The sequence below is a fragment of the Metopolophium dirhodum genome, chromosome 6 (assembly GCF_019925205.1).
Source record: "Metopolophium dirhodum isolate CAU chromosome 6, ASM1992520v1, whole genome shotgun sequence".
Lineage (NCBI taxonomy): Eukaryota > Metazoa > Arthropoda > Insecta > Hemiptera > Aphididae > Metopolophium > Metopolophium dirhodum.
The window spans coordinates 28,630,372-28,646,280 of NC_083565.1; the positions used below are offsets into that span (position 1 = coordinate 28,630,372).

At 29.3% G+C, this 15,909-nt stretch overlaps 2 protein-coding genes and 1 long non-coding RNA gene across 3 annotated transcripts; all 3 read left to right on the plus strand.

The window, feature by feature from the left end:
- The first annotated feature begins 10,399 nt into the window (after positions 1-10,399).
- Positions 10,400-12,498, plus strand: LOC132946808 (uncharacterized). Its single transcript, XM_061016888.1, has 6 exons — positions 10,400-10,473; positions 10,670-10,843; positions 10,908-10,979; positions 11,090-11,177; positions 11,992-12,154; positions 12,421-12,498. Exons 1-6 carry the CDS (start codon positions 10,400-10,402, stop codon positions 12,456-12,458), a joined length of 609 nt encoding a protein of 202 aa, XP_060872871.1. The 3' UTR covers positions 12,459-12,498.
- A 9-nt stretch (positions 12,499-12,507) lies between these two features.
- Positions 12,508-13,226, plus strand: LOC132946811 (uncharacterized). The gene is made up of 3 exons (XR_009664778.1): positions 12,508-12,594; positions 12,659-12,850; positions 12,914-13,226. It is a non-coding gene; the product is annotated as an uncharacterized LOC132946811 (long non-coding RNA).
- Positions 13,227-14,034: 808 nt separating this feature from the next.
- On the plus strand, positions 14,035-15,306 carry LOC132947634 (uncharacterized). The gene has a single exon (XM_061017914.1). It carries the CDS (start codon positions 14,035-14,037, stop codon positions 15,304-15,306), a length of 1,272 nt encoding a protein of 423 aa, XP_060873897.1.
- Positions 15,307-15,909: the final 603 nt, after the last annotated feature.

Genomic DNA, 15,909 nt, shown 5'->3' on the forward strand with positions numbered 1-15,909 from the left:
TATTGTCGATTCGTTGCCACTCACAGATATATACCATAATACTAAATGCCCACGGAGTAAGATATATCTTAGTCTGTGTAGATGCCCGACTCAGAGACCATACTTGAAGCTAATAGTCCTATACTCTAAGCTGTGTGGTTGGGCAATGTTTACAAATCGATGTTATCAATCTTCTATCTATTAAATACTATAATATTGATAACAGATTGTAAACATTGCCCAACTTTTGGCTACAAAAACCCACACACGGTAGAATATAAATTCGGGCATCTTGAATAGTAGTATGAATCTGTGTTGCCACTTGCTGTCGTTCAATTTTTGTATAAAGTATATTATATTCTCACATTCTTCTATTTAAACAATTAAAAGTTTATACTAAACAAACGTGACGGATCCGCACTGCAAACTTAAAGTACTATTCTTTAGTCTATGCTGCAAACCAGATTTTTAGCGGTTGTTGATCAGTTATATATTATATTATGACTTATTGACTTATGACAAAATAATTGAATGTGAAGATATTATAATATTTTAATATTAATTACTATTATTTATAATTACGGACTCTGATTAATAATTGATAATTGGCGATTATTTTTTTGAAATTATTTATTATTTATTATTTGAATTATTTTTATAAAAAAATATACCTTTAAAAGACGATGAAAAATTATTAAGACTAGTATATTTGATGTTCATTTTTTTCAATATGAAACACATAACTCTTTTTATAAAAATATGTTTCTATTAATACACTTAATCAGTGTTGGGTAAATTACTTTTAAAATGTAATGAAATTACGTTACTCATAACTTCAAATATATAATTAAATATTTAAATTTCATTTGGGTTACCTAAAATTATTTTTATCATTTCACATTACTTTTTCATTCATAATGAGGTGCGTTACAAATAACTTTACTTTTTTTTATTGATAACAGTTATTAATTCTTTTGAACCATATTCAATTCTGAATTCATATGAATCAATTATTATGTATACATTTTATAATCATAGACCTAGTGATAATAGACATAGTATGTACAAATTGTACAATCATCTCACCTAAATGGCTATATAGTGAAAAGTCATAAATCATAATTTATTTTTATTAAATTTTATTTTTAAACCAAACTTTTTTTCTATGATTAAAGTGACAAAATGTATTCCTATATTAAATAATGTTAAATAATATTGTTAACTATTATCGGAATCGAAAATAATTATAATTGACTTTAATTTATTTGGACTATCCTATCGGTTAGTTTTTGTAATATATTCAAAACTATTATTTTAATTATAACATGGAAAATAACGCGTTAGTGCGTTACTTCATAGAAATTACTTTTAAAAAGTAATTTTGTTAACATTGCGCTACTTTAAGAAAAATGTAATAAAATTACTGCTTTGTTACTGAAAAAGTAATTACATTTCAGTAATTTGTAATTTGCGTTAAGTTACTTCCCCCAACACTGCACCTAATTAGAGTTGTATAATTGTATGCATATGTTATAAATTATAGAATTATAATTAATGTACACGTATTTTAATGATTCAGTTATATATAGTATAATTTATCAGATGACAATTCATATAGCATCAATTTATTTTAGTATAATTAACTAAACAAGCAACCTATGCAACTTTAAAATAAACAATTAACAAAATATATTCAAAAATATATTTTCATATATTGAACCTAAATAAAACAATATTGCAAATAGTTATTGTTGAAATATAGAATTTAGTTCCACAAATCGTTGTCACAATATTGTGACAATTTTTTAAACACCTAAATTACAAAAAAAAACAGTTTTAAACAAATGTTCATGTTTTAGTGAATGTCGTAAAAATATGTGTAACGCATTTACCTGATAATATTGTTTGTATCTTGAACGAAAACCTACACGACGACCTACTATTTATCGTGGGTACACTATACATAATGAATTTTTTTTAATCTTAAACTTTACAACTCGAAATTAACACATTTATAACCTTATTCTTACTTTTATGCGTATTAAATCTGAGATTCTGATGTTGAATCCTGCTAAATTTGTTTTTTTCCAATATTATACTTGCGTACCTCCGGAAAACATTACGTGGAAATAATTGAGTCGAAACCGTTTTTAAATGAGAAAATAATTAATATTATATTTATTTTTAATCATTATTTTTTTTTCCTTACCTTGTTTGAGGGATACGAAGATATAGATAAGTACATAAAGCGACAAAACTAATTATTATCTATAGTTGAAAATCTATACTATGAAAAATGTTTAGCATACAATCATTAAGTAATATTAACAATTTAAAATTTAGACCAATTCTAAAAATAACCAGTGAAATACAATATTTATGATTCCATTAGCGTTTCCAGTCGTGTTATTTAAGTAATCGAATAATATTTTAAAAAAAATACATGTATAAAAATTATGTAGTAGATAGATTAAGTATGAAAATTATCGTTAGAAAAAATTATCATTATAAATTATATAAAAAAAATATAAGTATACAAAGATAATAATAGAATTAAATTAAAAAAAAAAAAAAACCATTGGCATTCATCGTATTTAATCTTGCTTATGGACCTAAAAAACACTAAACCAATCATTAATAATGATATCATAACATAACAGAATAGGGAATTTATTGGACCTGAATAATTGTGTGGGTAATATTATAAACGAAAATAATTATTGATTAAATAGCTGATTGAGGGACTGAAGAAATCTGTCATGGCAATAAAATAATAAATTGTTATGCCTATTCTAGTTAAGCCGTAAAGAGATTTAATTTCAACTACAAGGCTGTAGTGTATATTGTACGTGTGAATATTATTATTAAAATAGACCAACTGATGGGGAAATTGATATCGGGGAAGATCAATTGTTATTTGTTTGGTACTTGTCATCGGTTCGACCTGTCGTGTGTAGACGTCCCTCAGTGAAATCCTCGACATCCAAACCGGATCAAAGTAATATCGTGGGAGATTCTTTGGAACCATCGCCTCCAAATAGTCCACGACCATCTCGGGCTTGTAGACCCACATCACGCTGGATTCGATTAGTCAGTTCTCCATTTCACGCTGTGAAGCATTTCATTTGAGCTTTCCATCCAATAGCCGGTTATCTCTTCCGGCTGAAGGTTCCTGGCAATACCGTTGAAAGCCAGCCACGCGTGAATGTCGAAAGTTCGCAAGCCTGAGCATAAACATGTTAAAAAGTTAAAAGTTAAGTTAATTTCAACTTTTAAATTAACTTTTTAAAATTTAATTTTAATTAACTTAATTTTTAACTTAACTTATTTTAATGAAAATAAACCTATGTAATAATAATAATTAATAAATACTAATAAGTAATATGATATTATTTAATTTTATTGTTATAGATACAAATCAAAAATGTACAATTCTCAAGAACATACCTATTGTAAAATATTGTTGGCATAAATAGGTTATTTTTAAATTAAAACTAATTGGGTTATGCTCATGTATATTTATATTTCAAATGTTTATATTTATAAACAGTTAATATTGTCAGTAGACGAAATAGTCATAGCCCACATGGGTTCACTTTTCGTTCTCGGCTCTCTCAGCACGCAAGATTTACAATACCGTGTTTCGTATTTCATTTCACGCTGAAGCTGGCTTTACGGTGTGTACTCTAAACATCTGTCTTACAGTCCCTTTAAAGTGAGTTGTATTGTTCGAAAATTCGTGCACGAGGAGTGTATCAATAGGGGTGTATAAATAGGGGTGAATCGTATACAAAAATCGATCCGATGACAGGGCAGGTGGTGTGGTGAAGGAAGCTGTTTCGGCAGTGTGAAAGGTTACCAACTGTCCTACATCAGGCAGAAACGTCCTACGTTCGATATTTTGTCCAATATACACTTTTTACAGCTTCGTTAGTTTAAATATTAGAGTAAATTTACCTCTTATAGAATTTAAATGTAAGATTATTATCCAGGCAATGTCCGTAAGCATTTTATTATATTTCAAATTTAAAGTGAGTTATGAGTATTTTGAGATATACAAACAATTTACAATTTTAAAATACTCATAACTCGCTTTTATTAAAATATAATAAATACCCTTTGAATTTACTCTAATTTTTAAGCTAACGGAGCAAAACGTGATCTACTAAACGTGAATTGTATATATTACGCACTTGTAAGACGGAGACAACAAAATATATCCTTTTGGCGTTCTCTTATGAGAGGATGTCGGCGCATTATTTGTTTTCTCTCTCTGACCCACACGTAATATATTAAATTTATGTTTAGCAGACCAACTCTGTGTTGTTATTTTAATATTGCAGTGGATAAAATTACCATCAAACTTTAACCTAAGAACATAACTTGTGTCCCTGCGATGGCTTTTTTCAATATTTAATTTTTAATACAATTTATAAGCATTTTAAATAAATTGTAATAATTCACATACTCACATAAAAATTAAAATATCGTAAAAAAGCCAAAACACAGATAATGTTCTTTACTTAAAGTTTGGTAATAGGTGAATTTACTCTATAATATTAAAAGTAAACAATATAGGGTTAATTCTTCTACATGTAAATGTATTATGTTGTCTGTGGATCAGAGAGAGAAAACAAATTGTACAACCTCTTAATCACCAATCACTATGTAAGTGTATGTACCACGGTCTTATGTTTTATATCGTCTCTACAGCGCGGATAAAATTTTATGTGATTAGAAGACAAAACAATCGTTTTATACTATTATTATAATACAGTTATCAACAACATTTCATCATTGTTTTATCATTATTTTTACTTATTGTATTATATTTAGAATTTGGCCTAATATATTTCTGTTTTACCTGATACCCTTTTTTGAACAATTTTTTTCGTTTTAACGCATGTAATTAAGCATGCCAAAAACGATAGAAAAGTCAAAATTTGGCATTCGACTGATGTTATAGTCAGGACTCGCATTTGAAGAATAAATTCCGTAATGTTATTTACAATTCAAATTTAAAACGTTACACAAGTTTTACGTTGATTGTTATTTAGAATAGTGCTTATGTACCTATTACATTTAAAAAATAACAACTAATTCGAGTAGCAATGGCCCGGATACAGAATATATTATGATACCATATGGTATCGTGTGTATGCGTTTCCTTTACATAATAATTTTTTAGTGTATGGTCATAATATTATGATATTTATATGTATATGTATAAAGATGTGTATCGTATGCTAACAATGAATCTAATTGATAATATGTAAATACCTATATAATATTATGTAAATTATTTAATATGTTCAGGAGTTTGTGATAGCGATGTGTGTATGTATGTATGTATGTATGCATAATATATCATGTAAGTATGTATACGGGTCTCGTATGTGAGGTGTTCGGGGGGAAAGCGGTGTCGGTCACAGAGATATGCGATGGTGGTGGTCTTCGGCGACGCAATGGGTAAGAGTGTGCGCGGGGTAGCAGAGGCGACCCCATGAGTAGGGGTGTGGAGTGGCAGGGTAGCGGCGGCTGAATGGGTTGGGTGTGTGGTGGCCGAATGGCCAATGGGTAGGGGTGAGCGGTGGTGGTGGTCTTCGTCGACGCTATGGGTAAGAGTGTGCGCGGGGTAGCGGTGGTGACCCCTTGAGTAGAGGTGTGGAGTGGCAGGGTAGCGGCGGACGAATGTGTAGGCCGTAGGGTGTGCGGTGGTGGCTCCATGGGTAGTGGTGTGTGCCGTGTGGTGGCAGGTTAGTGACTGTGGCAGAAGGTAGGTGGGTTGCACACATACGCGACTGCCGGCAATTTAACCAAAAAATGAAGTCGATTATTTAAAAATAGTAAATAGATATTTGAGACACATCACACATATATATATTATTATAATTTCTTGTTCATATGCCTATTGAGTATTGACGAATTATACACTTAACCATAATCAATTAAAATATTTCAATTTTATTTTATTATTTATTAAATTAATTGTTTAAACAAATTTTGGTTTTTACAACGAATTTATCAATTACAGTTGTTTTGGATACTGTAGTCTGCAGTGAATAAAACAGGTTTCTGTTCAGTTACAGATGCAATCTGCCCGACCGACACAAAACCTGTAACACGAAATTTCTGGACAGGTTTTTACTACCATGCAGGTGTTCGCGCTACTTACAATATTATATTATTTCCTTCTAAATTCTATCGCTGAACGAGTCTGTTGTACACATTCGACCGTCAGGAGGCTGAACAACAATTACGAAATAAAGTCACAATGCAGAGGTGTCACCGAATTTATTACCGGGCAAACCACTATATTCAGACCACTATTGACCTTAATAATATTATTACTAACATCGACGTAATTTAAATTTTTGTACGGAAAATATGTTAAATGTTTTTTTTTCCAATCAATTTATAGGCACACGATCATCGTATATTTGTTTATAATAAGGGTGTTACAGGAAGACATGACAAAAAAAATATTATATCACTTAAACGTATAACAACGATTGTGAAAATTATTTTGTTAAATAGGTAATTTAAAAAATATATTCATGTGATATTATTATAACTATTACGGTATCTGGTAAATAGAGTGAATATAATATTATTTGTATGTAATAATATACTTGAGAAATTTCAAGTAATAAATTATAGTTATTCTTGGTTATTTAAAATTTAATTTCGTTCAAATTTAAACATGAAATAACTATAAAAAAAGGTGGTTAAATGGATGTCACTCTGCTGTTCAGTAGGTTACAAATGGGTCACTATATAATATATGGATAGTATTAAATTTGGATTTAATGATATAACATCATTGTATACCAAAAACGATTCTGAGCGGTGACGGTTTGTCAGTGTGGATATTTTATACTATTATTATATATTATAATAAATATTATAAATTACAACAAAATAACTAAGATCGTTATTTTGTAGTTTTAGTGAGTATTCCAAAGATACTGGTGTGTGTTTGCCTATGTTTATAAGTTTAAATTTATTGGTTATATGTAGGATATTTTATTTTGACGTTTCCTCATGTTTAATTTCTGAAACATAATTTATATAGTTTTGTATACATACACATTTATGATATATCTATAACACTTACTTATATTATTTATTCTCCAGTTTTTCTTTAAATTATTAATCCAACTTTATTCTTTATTATTTTATGGTATATTATTTTTTTTATCAATTTACTTATTACTATTATCATTTTAGATTCTGAGCGAAGCGATGAATGTATTGATTTTATAATGAAGTGTTTTTTTTTTTGTGTCTGTCATCACATTTTAGGACAGTAAAAATGTTTGGGTTTTCTTCAACAGTAACTTTTCTGATAGGAAAGTGAATCTTGTTAGTACTTTGGGGGGTTAGACATTTCCAGTAGTTTTCAAAATCGACGTGAAAAACAAAAGAAAAATTAAGCAAAAACGTGAATTTTTACGCAAAACCTGTTTTCGAGAAAATCGATTTTGGTTATTGGTGTAACTCTAAAACAAATGACCGTAGGGACATGAAATTTTGACTGAATGTTTATATTAGCATTTTCTATACACCATAAAATTTACAAAATATTTTGACTTATTTTGAGTTGTTTACGGACATTTTCAGTTTCCATTTTTTTTCTATAAATATCAATACAATTTTATCTGTTGGGTAAAAAAGATTGTAAATTTAATAGAAGGCTCCTAGGTTATTGTTTCAAAGGCAGATGAAAAAAAATTAAAAATCCTTAGTCACAGTTTTTATTTATAAGCATTTAAAGTTCAAATTTTGACAAAATACGGAAAAATCACGAAAAATAGCAAATTATTTTGAGTTGAGAATTCATAAAAATTTTTCTTTTTAAATCTAAGATTTGAAAATGTAATATAAGATTACTCATAAGTTTGTCTACTTTTATCAAAAAAAAATGTCTAGAAGAAACTTAAATTAAATTTTTATGAGCGTTTGAAATTCATATTCTTACAATATTTGATATTCACTCGATATCTCATGTAACGATTTTCTTATTTTGTTGTAATTAAAAAACGTATGACTGTAGATACTTGAAAATTTCACTGAATGTTTATATTAGTATTTTCTATACACGATAAAATTTTGAAAATATTTTGACTCTTTTTGAGCTGTTTATGGACATTGTCAGTTATTTTTATTAATATTTTATACTAGTTACCTATTTTATTAATATTTATTACCTTCTTAAAATCAAATTAAATTAAATTACATTGGTCATATTTTTATCACTATATTTTATGCCACTATATTTTAAAATTCTAAAATACCCCTTATATTTAACCATCTTATTATTGTTAAATCCATTGTTCCATTCCAGAATATTATTATTAGCAGATAGAGACGTACTATTTAGATAACATTGTATTATAGTTAGTCTTGTTTAAATGGAATGAACTTAAATTTATCCTAGTTATAATTTGGACCATGGTTGAATAATAGTGGCCTAAGTTGAACTAAAAAGGTAATACGTAGTTTACAGAAATACATGCAGGATTATAATAATTTATAAGGTTATTAGTAAAAAATTGATTTGTTGATTTCTGTTACATATTAACCATACAAATCATTCATTCTAAGGTTTTTTTGTTATTATACTGCTTGCCCCATGTTATACTGAATTTCGACAACATGGGGCATTCTTGTTTTTCTTACGATCCATTTCTTAATCCATCACTCAAACAAACTTGGGTCACTATGTTACATTTTTAAAAAATACCTACCAGACTATTTTCTGATTTTAACAAATATATTTTATACGTGGCGAGTATATTATATTAACATAATATGAAAAAAATAAAAAAAATCGTGATGACCAAATAAATAAGTATTAAAATATGTAAATAACATTAAAAAATGTAATTGAATAACAGATGTTCAAGTTGGACTCAATAAGTAAAACGTAATTTACAGAAATGTATGCATGATTATAATAATTTATAATATACCTAGAGTAGTAATTTTAACACACACCCAAACATACAACAGAATTTTAATTGTATCACATTAACTAATTGACAAGAGATTTTTATGAAGGTAAAACTAAAAGATAATATTTTTGCCCAAGTTGGCCCATTTGACGGTGGTAAATTTTACACATATCCAAACATTATTTTTTATTACCTATCAATTTGTATATAAAATATCTCATTCCATGAGTATAAGTGTAAGGTTTCGAACTTTACCAAAACAATAGATATTAATTACTTTGATGCTGCGACACTACCTACTAAAGTAATTTTAAATATTGTTGACATAACAACACGACATTTGTTTCACATTAATTAATTGACAAGAGACCGTTATGGCGGCGAAACTACAAGGTATAATTTTAGCCCAAAGTTGGCTCATTCGACGGTACCTGGTAAGCTATACTGTTATACTGTGTAGCTGTTTGGTAAGTACATAATATTATTTCAACAGCGTATCACACTCGACAAGCGACTGAATAAGATAGGTAATAAGTAATCTTCTCAAATATATTATGAATTTGGTGCATTTCATTCCAGTGAAATATTTTTCTAGTGTTATATTTTATAATGTAAGGTAAATTTATGTTATTTTGTAAGGTTATTTGCTACCTACGTTTCCGTAATATATTTTCCTGAGTACCTAATAATTTCTGGACTATTACCTAAGTACGTAATACTTTCCCGATTATTTTTATTCTCGTAACATATTTTCCAGATTTATTCATAACTGCGTAATAATTGTTCGTTTGTAATTTTTCTCGTGTTAATGTCTAATGTTTTAAATCGTGTTTTAAATTCGTACGGCGTACTTGGAGGTGGAAAAGATAGACTCCTACTAGTGGGGACCATTTGGTAATTTGAAACTATGAACCGATGGAACGAACAAAAGTATCCGTTACTGATTGATAATAATCCAAGACCGTGATTATATAGTTATATAGTTCCGCTTATCACTAGTAGGTTGTCTTTTGTTTTCGTAGTTTTCGTAACAGATTTTTTTTTTTTTTAATTTTTACCGTGTGAGTTTGTCTGGCTTAATAACAAAAAGGTAATTTTCAAACATTCATTTTTAATAATACAAATAATATCTCATCAAATTTGTGACTGTAAAATCAAAAAGTTATATTTTTCTTGGTTTTGTTCATGTGCTTTGTACAGTACCTACCTACTCGGCAAGATTGCAGTAGACATATTATAAATGTATTATACATAGTGTGTCGTATACATTCCAAAACTCGGTGATCGAAGCTACCCACGTCCATTGATTGAGTTCTTTTTCTAAGTTCCAACTGCATACAATACAGATGACTGTCAACTGATAAGGCTAACTTCAATATCTCACGTCTTGTCAAATTGGTCTTGGTGGTTGCACTTTTATATTAATTATTTTTGATAATAATATATAACACTACATTTTAAAAATGCATAAGTATATAGTGTGCGATAATACATCTAATGACACCAAAGTTAATTTTCCAGTAGTTCTTTATCATGGGTGAGTATCAATTGGTTCTAGAAATTTACTCGCTCAAAGCTGATGTTTGAATCATATTATTGACATGGTTCATTATCCTGGTGTGGGATACTGTGAAAATGTGAAATAATTTAGCCTAATAATTTATACTTTGTGTTTATTTTCCTAATCTAACATTAACAATTTATTGTTTTCATTAATATTTGTTTTAATTTAGATTTCCCAAGAATGAACACAAATGGCTTAAAGTTTTTGGAATTGATCATTGTCATGATGGGCAACGCATATGTAGTGATCATTTTTTAAAAGAGCACTATAAGCCAGGAAAAAGGCGATTTTTATTATATAATGCTATTCCCCAACCTTATGATCGAAATGGATTTCCTTCTGAGTAATACTTCTTGATCTCTATAATTTAATTTTTCATTTTCAATAGTATTTTTATTTTTATATAGTTATGCTACTCAAATTAATGATGTTGAAACTGGAAATAATGTAATTTTACCAATGGAACAAAAAATTATAAGGTGAGTTAGTGAAAATTGTATTTGACTAGTTTTGTTTTTACATTTATTTAAAATTCTAGAAAATTGGCTTATTATGATGAAAGTGATTACATAGAATCTGAATTTTACAGAGAGGAACATATTGAAAATGCTGCTGTAAATAATTTTAAATCACCAAGGCGGTCTCCTAGAATTACTAGAAACAATGAGGATATGTTGGTCAGTAAATAAGTATTAATATGTTTAATAAACATGGTCAATACAGTCCGATATATTTATCTTTTTTATGATTTTCCATGCTTTCCTTATTGAATATACAGGGCCTTGGTCTTCAATGTCCTGGTTTCTCTTCTTTAGTAATTAAGTGCTTCTAATTAGACATCTGTAATATTCTTGTCCACTTTTACTTATAAAATAGTTATTAGTTTGACCACCAGTGTATTGTCAGGAAATATCTACTGTGAATAATCGGGGATCTGTGTGATTGTAAAATATAAAATCAAAATGGTTAACTAATAATGCCCAAACAAAGGTGTGTGTATATTTACTATAAGGAAATAATCATCTTGTAGGCTGTTCATTGTATCATAATATACTAATAAATATGTACACACAACTTGTTTTGCATCGCATACTGTACGGTCAACGAGGTACTGAGAATCATTGATTGTAAACATCAATAATTGTTCTTAGCTAATAACTGAACAATAGTGCAATGGTTAGGAAAGGTTAGCTGGGTTATCAAGTATTCTATAGTAGTGAGTAGTATTCTGATTCTATGTTATTCACAACCAGGACACTGTAGTTCATTATTTTGGTTACAAAGACATAGAGGGATCTATACCCTCTAGTTTCTACAAAAAATAGTCTTTATATATATAGACTCTATACAAACTGGACTATTGAATGTTATATCACTAAAATATGTATTTAGCTGATATTATATTTTAATTTGTACTTTATAATTGGCTACCTAGCTGTTTCTAAAATTAATATATTTTTTTAATATGAATTATGTGTTTAAATTTTAAAGGACCATACTTTAGGATCTTTTTTGAAATCATTAGCACCTGATGGTTTGCCAGTGTCAATTAATGAGATGCCTGTTTTGAGAACATGTGAAGCTCCATTCATAAGTCCAATAGATAATGAAGCTGCTGAACAGTCGTCGTCAGAAAAAATAAAGAATGTACAAGGTAATATGTAAAAAATTCTTACTAAAATAATTTTTGATTTGTAATTTAAATCCAACGAATAAAACTGACCATATCCTCTACTTACTTACAACAAAGGACAGCTACTTCCATAAACATTTCTGATGGAAACTATACAAATAGTTTAACTGATATTTTAATTGATACTATGCGTAAAAACAATGGATGCTAACAGGTCTTTTCAATTCGTGTTTAATTTATAAAAATGTACATACATTGTCTTTATTAACAAAATCAAAATATTATAGGCCTATATAGGTGCTGGAAAAGGGAATATTTCTTGTGACCATCATTCCGGTACACCTATATTCCATGAGGGTATGAAACATTGGTCCTGTTGTAATAAAAAGTCATCAGATTTCCATGCATTTTTAGAACAAGTTGGGCGTTTTCAAGGAAAACAATATTGGATTGAAGAAACGGTAATTTCCTATAATTTTTGTTTTTATTATAAAAGTAAAAAATATTCAATGATTTGAGTTTCAGAAAATTTAAGAAAATACTAACTGCCGTTTAGACTGGCATCAGAGTGGACCTTGGGTTGTAATATCAATCTTTGCCAAGAAATATGACCCAAACAATTATTTTGTGAAATTGTCTCCAGTAAAACTGTCTGTGAAACTATACTTCCCTTTTAACAATTCTTTTGTGTTTTCTAAAAACATGGAACTTTATGGGGTATTTATTTTACATTCTCAGTTTCAAAATAAAATATTTAATTCACACTAATTTAATTTTTAGATTGTCGACGTTAATGCATGTTGTGTGTCCTTGTTGCCTATAAAAGTTGAAATAAAACTTAAAAAAGCAGAAGCAGTGTCATGGGGTGTATTGGAATATCGAAAGCGTAAAATTACAAACGGTACGAAACAAACTTTTAATTCAGGAACAAATGACGAACATAAAAAATTCAAATGTCTTTGTTGAAAGAGTTGACTTTGGTCTATTTAAATATATAGTAGTTTAAGTATTGAATATTTCCCAATTTCAACTAAATCATAGGTATACAACATATTCATCAGTAAACTATTTAGCTGAAAATATTTAAACGAGAACAAAAATTCTAGGTACCAAATTTACCATTTTGTTATAAATAATAACATAAAATATAACTTACCAAAATTCAATGATTTTATATTTTCAAATTCATTTCTTTGAGATGATAAACTTATGTCATTTCAAGTTATATACTGATATTACACAAAGAAACTACTTAAAAATACTTCATGATTATGTAAATTGAAATTAGGTCATACTATACTAATATAGAAATATAAGTCTAATAAATCTTTTATATATTCGCCTTCTTGCCTTTAGAATGTAGCTATAGTCGGTTTCACAGCACTAGGCACTCGATCGAAGCGCGACCCGTGGCCAATTGTCGTCAGGGGTTCAAAAAATGTTCCTATAAAAACGCGCAAAATTTAAAAAAAAATAATATAATAGCCGCAGCTGTTTAGGTATGTTTTACATTTTAGTTACCATTGTATGTTTAAGAACAGCTGCTATTATATCGAAGTATTTTGCTCGTTGCCACGTCACGTGTACGTATACACGTCATGCTGTGTTATACAAAACGGGAGAGGGTAGCTACAACTGTTGGGTACAATCGTGATCCGTTGCGCATTGTTGTATTTACTTGTTTTCTATAACATTTTGTGACGTACGCACGTGTTCCCGCTCTTACTATCAGATATTTGAATATACTAATATTTTAACTGCAATATTCACAGTTTTTTTTAAACTATTTAGCTACCTACAATAAATAATTTATAATGTCTATTCGTCCTGATATTCACTCCCAAACCAAAAAAACAATTTTTAATGTTTATAAGTTTTTTAAAAAATTGTCAAACGATAAAATGAATCTTGAAGTGGCAAATTTTTTTAAACAAACTCAGCAAATGACTGCTGATGCATGTGAAGTGAGCCTCAGGACTGTGAAGCGTATAACGTCTGAGGCATCGAAGTCTTCGTGTTCAGAATCTGAGTCGGAACCGAAATTTACTTCTCCCCGAAAAACGTTCAAACGTGTGAAGTATGCGACTCATATTGATGATTTTGACATGGACATAGTACGGAGGACTGTGCATGCATTTTATGATAACCGTGAGTACCCAACTACACAAAAAATGTTAAGTGCTTATAAAGAAAAAACGGGTTATGAAGGGTCTAGAACTTCAATGTGGCGAATTTTGAGATCTTTAAATTTTAAATATAAAAAATGTAATGACGGCAGACGATTTCTCATGGAACGAAATGATATTGTAGCTATGCGCGTAAAATTTTTACGTAAAATGTGCAACCTTCGTCAAAGTAATGACACTCGACCTGTAGTTTACTTGGATGAAACTTGGGTCAACCAAAATCATACACGTGGTCAAATTTGGCAAAATGATCAAAATACTGAAGGATTAAAGGTACCGACTGGGAAAGGAGCTCGATTACTTATTTGCCATGCTGGATCAAGTAAATTTGGTTTTGTAAATCGTTCAAAATTAGTATTACGCTGCAAATCGAGTGCTACACATCCAGATTACCACACACAAATAAACTCAACTATTTTTAAAAAATGGTTTATTGATATGCTCAACAATTTGGAGGAACCTTGTGTAATTGTTATGGATAACGCATCTTACCATTCGGTTCTTTCTGTCGATTACCCAAAGTCTAATGCCATACAATCAAGTGTTCAACAATGGCTCAGAGAAAATGGAGTAGATTTTTCTCCATTACAAACACTCAGTGAATTACGCGAAATTGTAAAGTCTTTAATACCCAAAGAAAAAAAATATGAACTCGATGAAATTGCACTTCAAATGGGCCATGAAGTTGTACGTTTGCCGCCATACCATTGCCAATACAATCCCATCGAGTTCATATGGGCACAGGTAAAAGGGGAATTCGCTAAAAATAATACAACTTTTAAATTTGCCGATGTCGAAAAATTGTTAAATGACGCATTGGACTCAGTAACAGTTGAAAACTGGAAAAAATGTACCGATCACTGCCATAACCTGCAAGAGGAGGATTTCATCAAAGAAGGATTAAGAGACGAAATTTTGACACCAATAATAATGACGATCAATCCTGATGAAAGCAGTGATAGCGAGAGCGACAGCGAAGGATCTTAATTTTTCTTATTAAACATGACTGTAATTATTTTAATTATTTTGATTTATTGTATAAAAAAAATACTTATGTGTACACAAATTATATTTAATCTACTTAAAAATGTTATATGTATTCTAATAAACTGTAAAAAAAATGTTTTCTTTATAATAAAAAAAAAAAAAATTATTAAAAAAAATAAACAAGATTATAAATTGGCGCGCATTTGGGAAACAATGTAATTGCAATTTTAGTCCACGGGTCGCGCTTCGATCGGGTGCCTAGTGCTGTGAAAGTAGTAGTAGTAGTAGTCGATTAGTCTATAGTCCATTGTCCAAAAAAATAAGGGTGCCTGTCAAAATTCCCATTTATGATATATCCATCACAACGTAATTACAAAAAATTATTTTCACATTGATTTAACATAACTCCCTGTTACAATTATAATATGAGTAGGCTGTTGATTGTTGTATACATTTTAGAACACTATTCATGGCCTCCATTTATTATTTAGCTCGATAAATATAAATCGGGAGCCTTAATGTTTCACTTTGCTAACTTACCCGCTAGTTGTGCCACTGCACATGCAAGCAATTGTTTAAAAAAGAAATATTCCAATACAGAAA

Bases quoted from the DNA above. Each gene is read 5' to 3' on its own strand.
- LOC132946808 (XM_061016888.1), top strand. From the start codon at position 10,400: ATGCATAAGTATATAGTGTGCGATAATACATCTAATGACACCAAAGTT. The intron at 11,178-11,991 runs GTCAGTAAATAA...TAAATTTTAAAG, and splicing joins GAAACAATGAGGATATGTTG to GACCATACTTTAGGATCTTT. The intron at 12,155-12,420 runs GTAATATGTAAA...AAAATATTATAG, and splicing joins AAAAATAAAGAATGTACAAG to GCCTATATAGGTGCTGGAAA.
- LOC132947634 (XM_061017914.1), top strand. From the start codon at position 14,035: ATGAATCTTGAAGTGGCAAATTTTTTTAAACAAACTCAGCAAATGACT.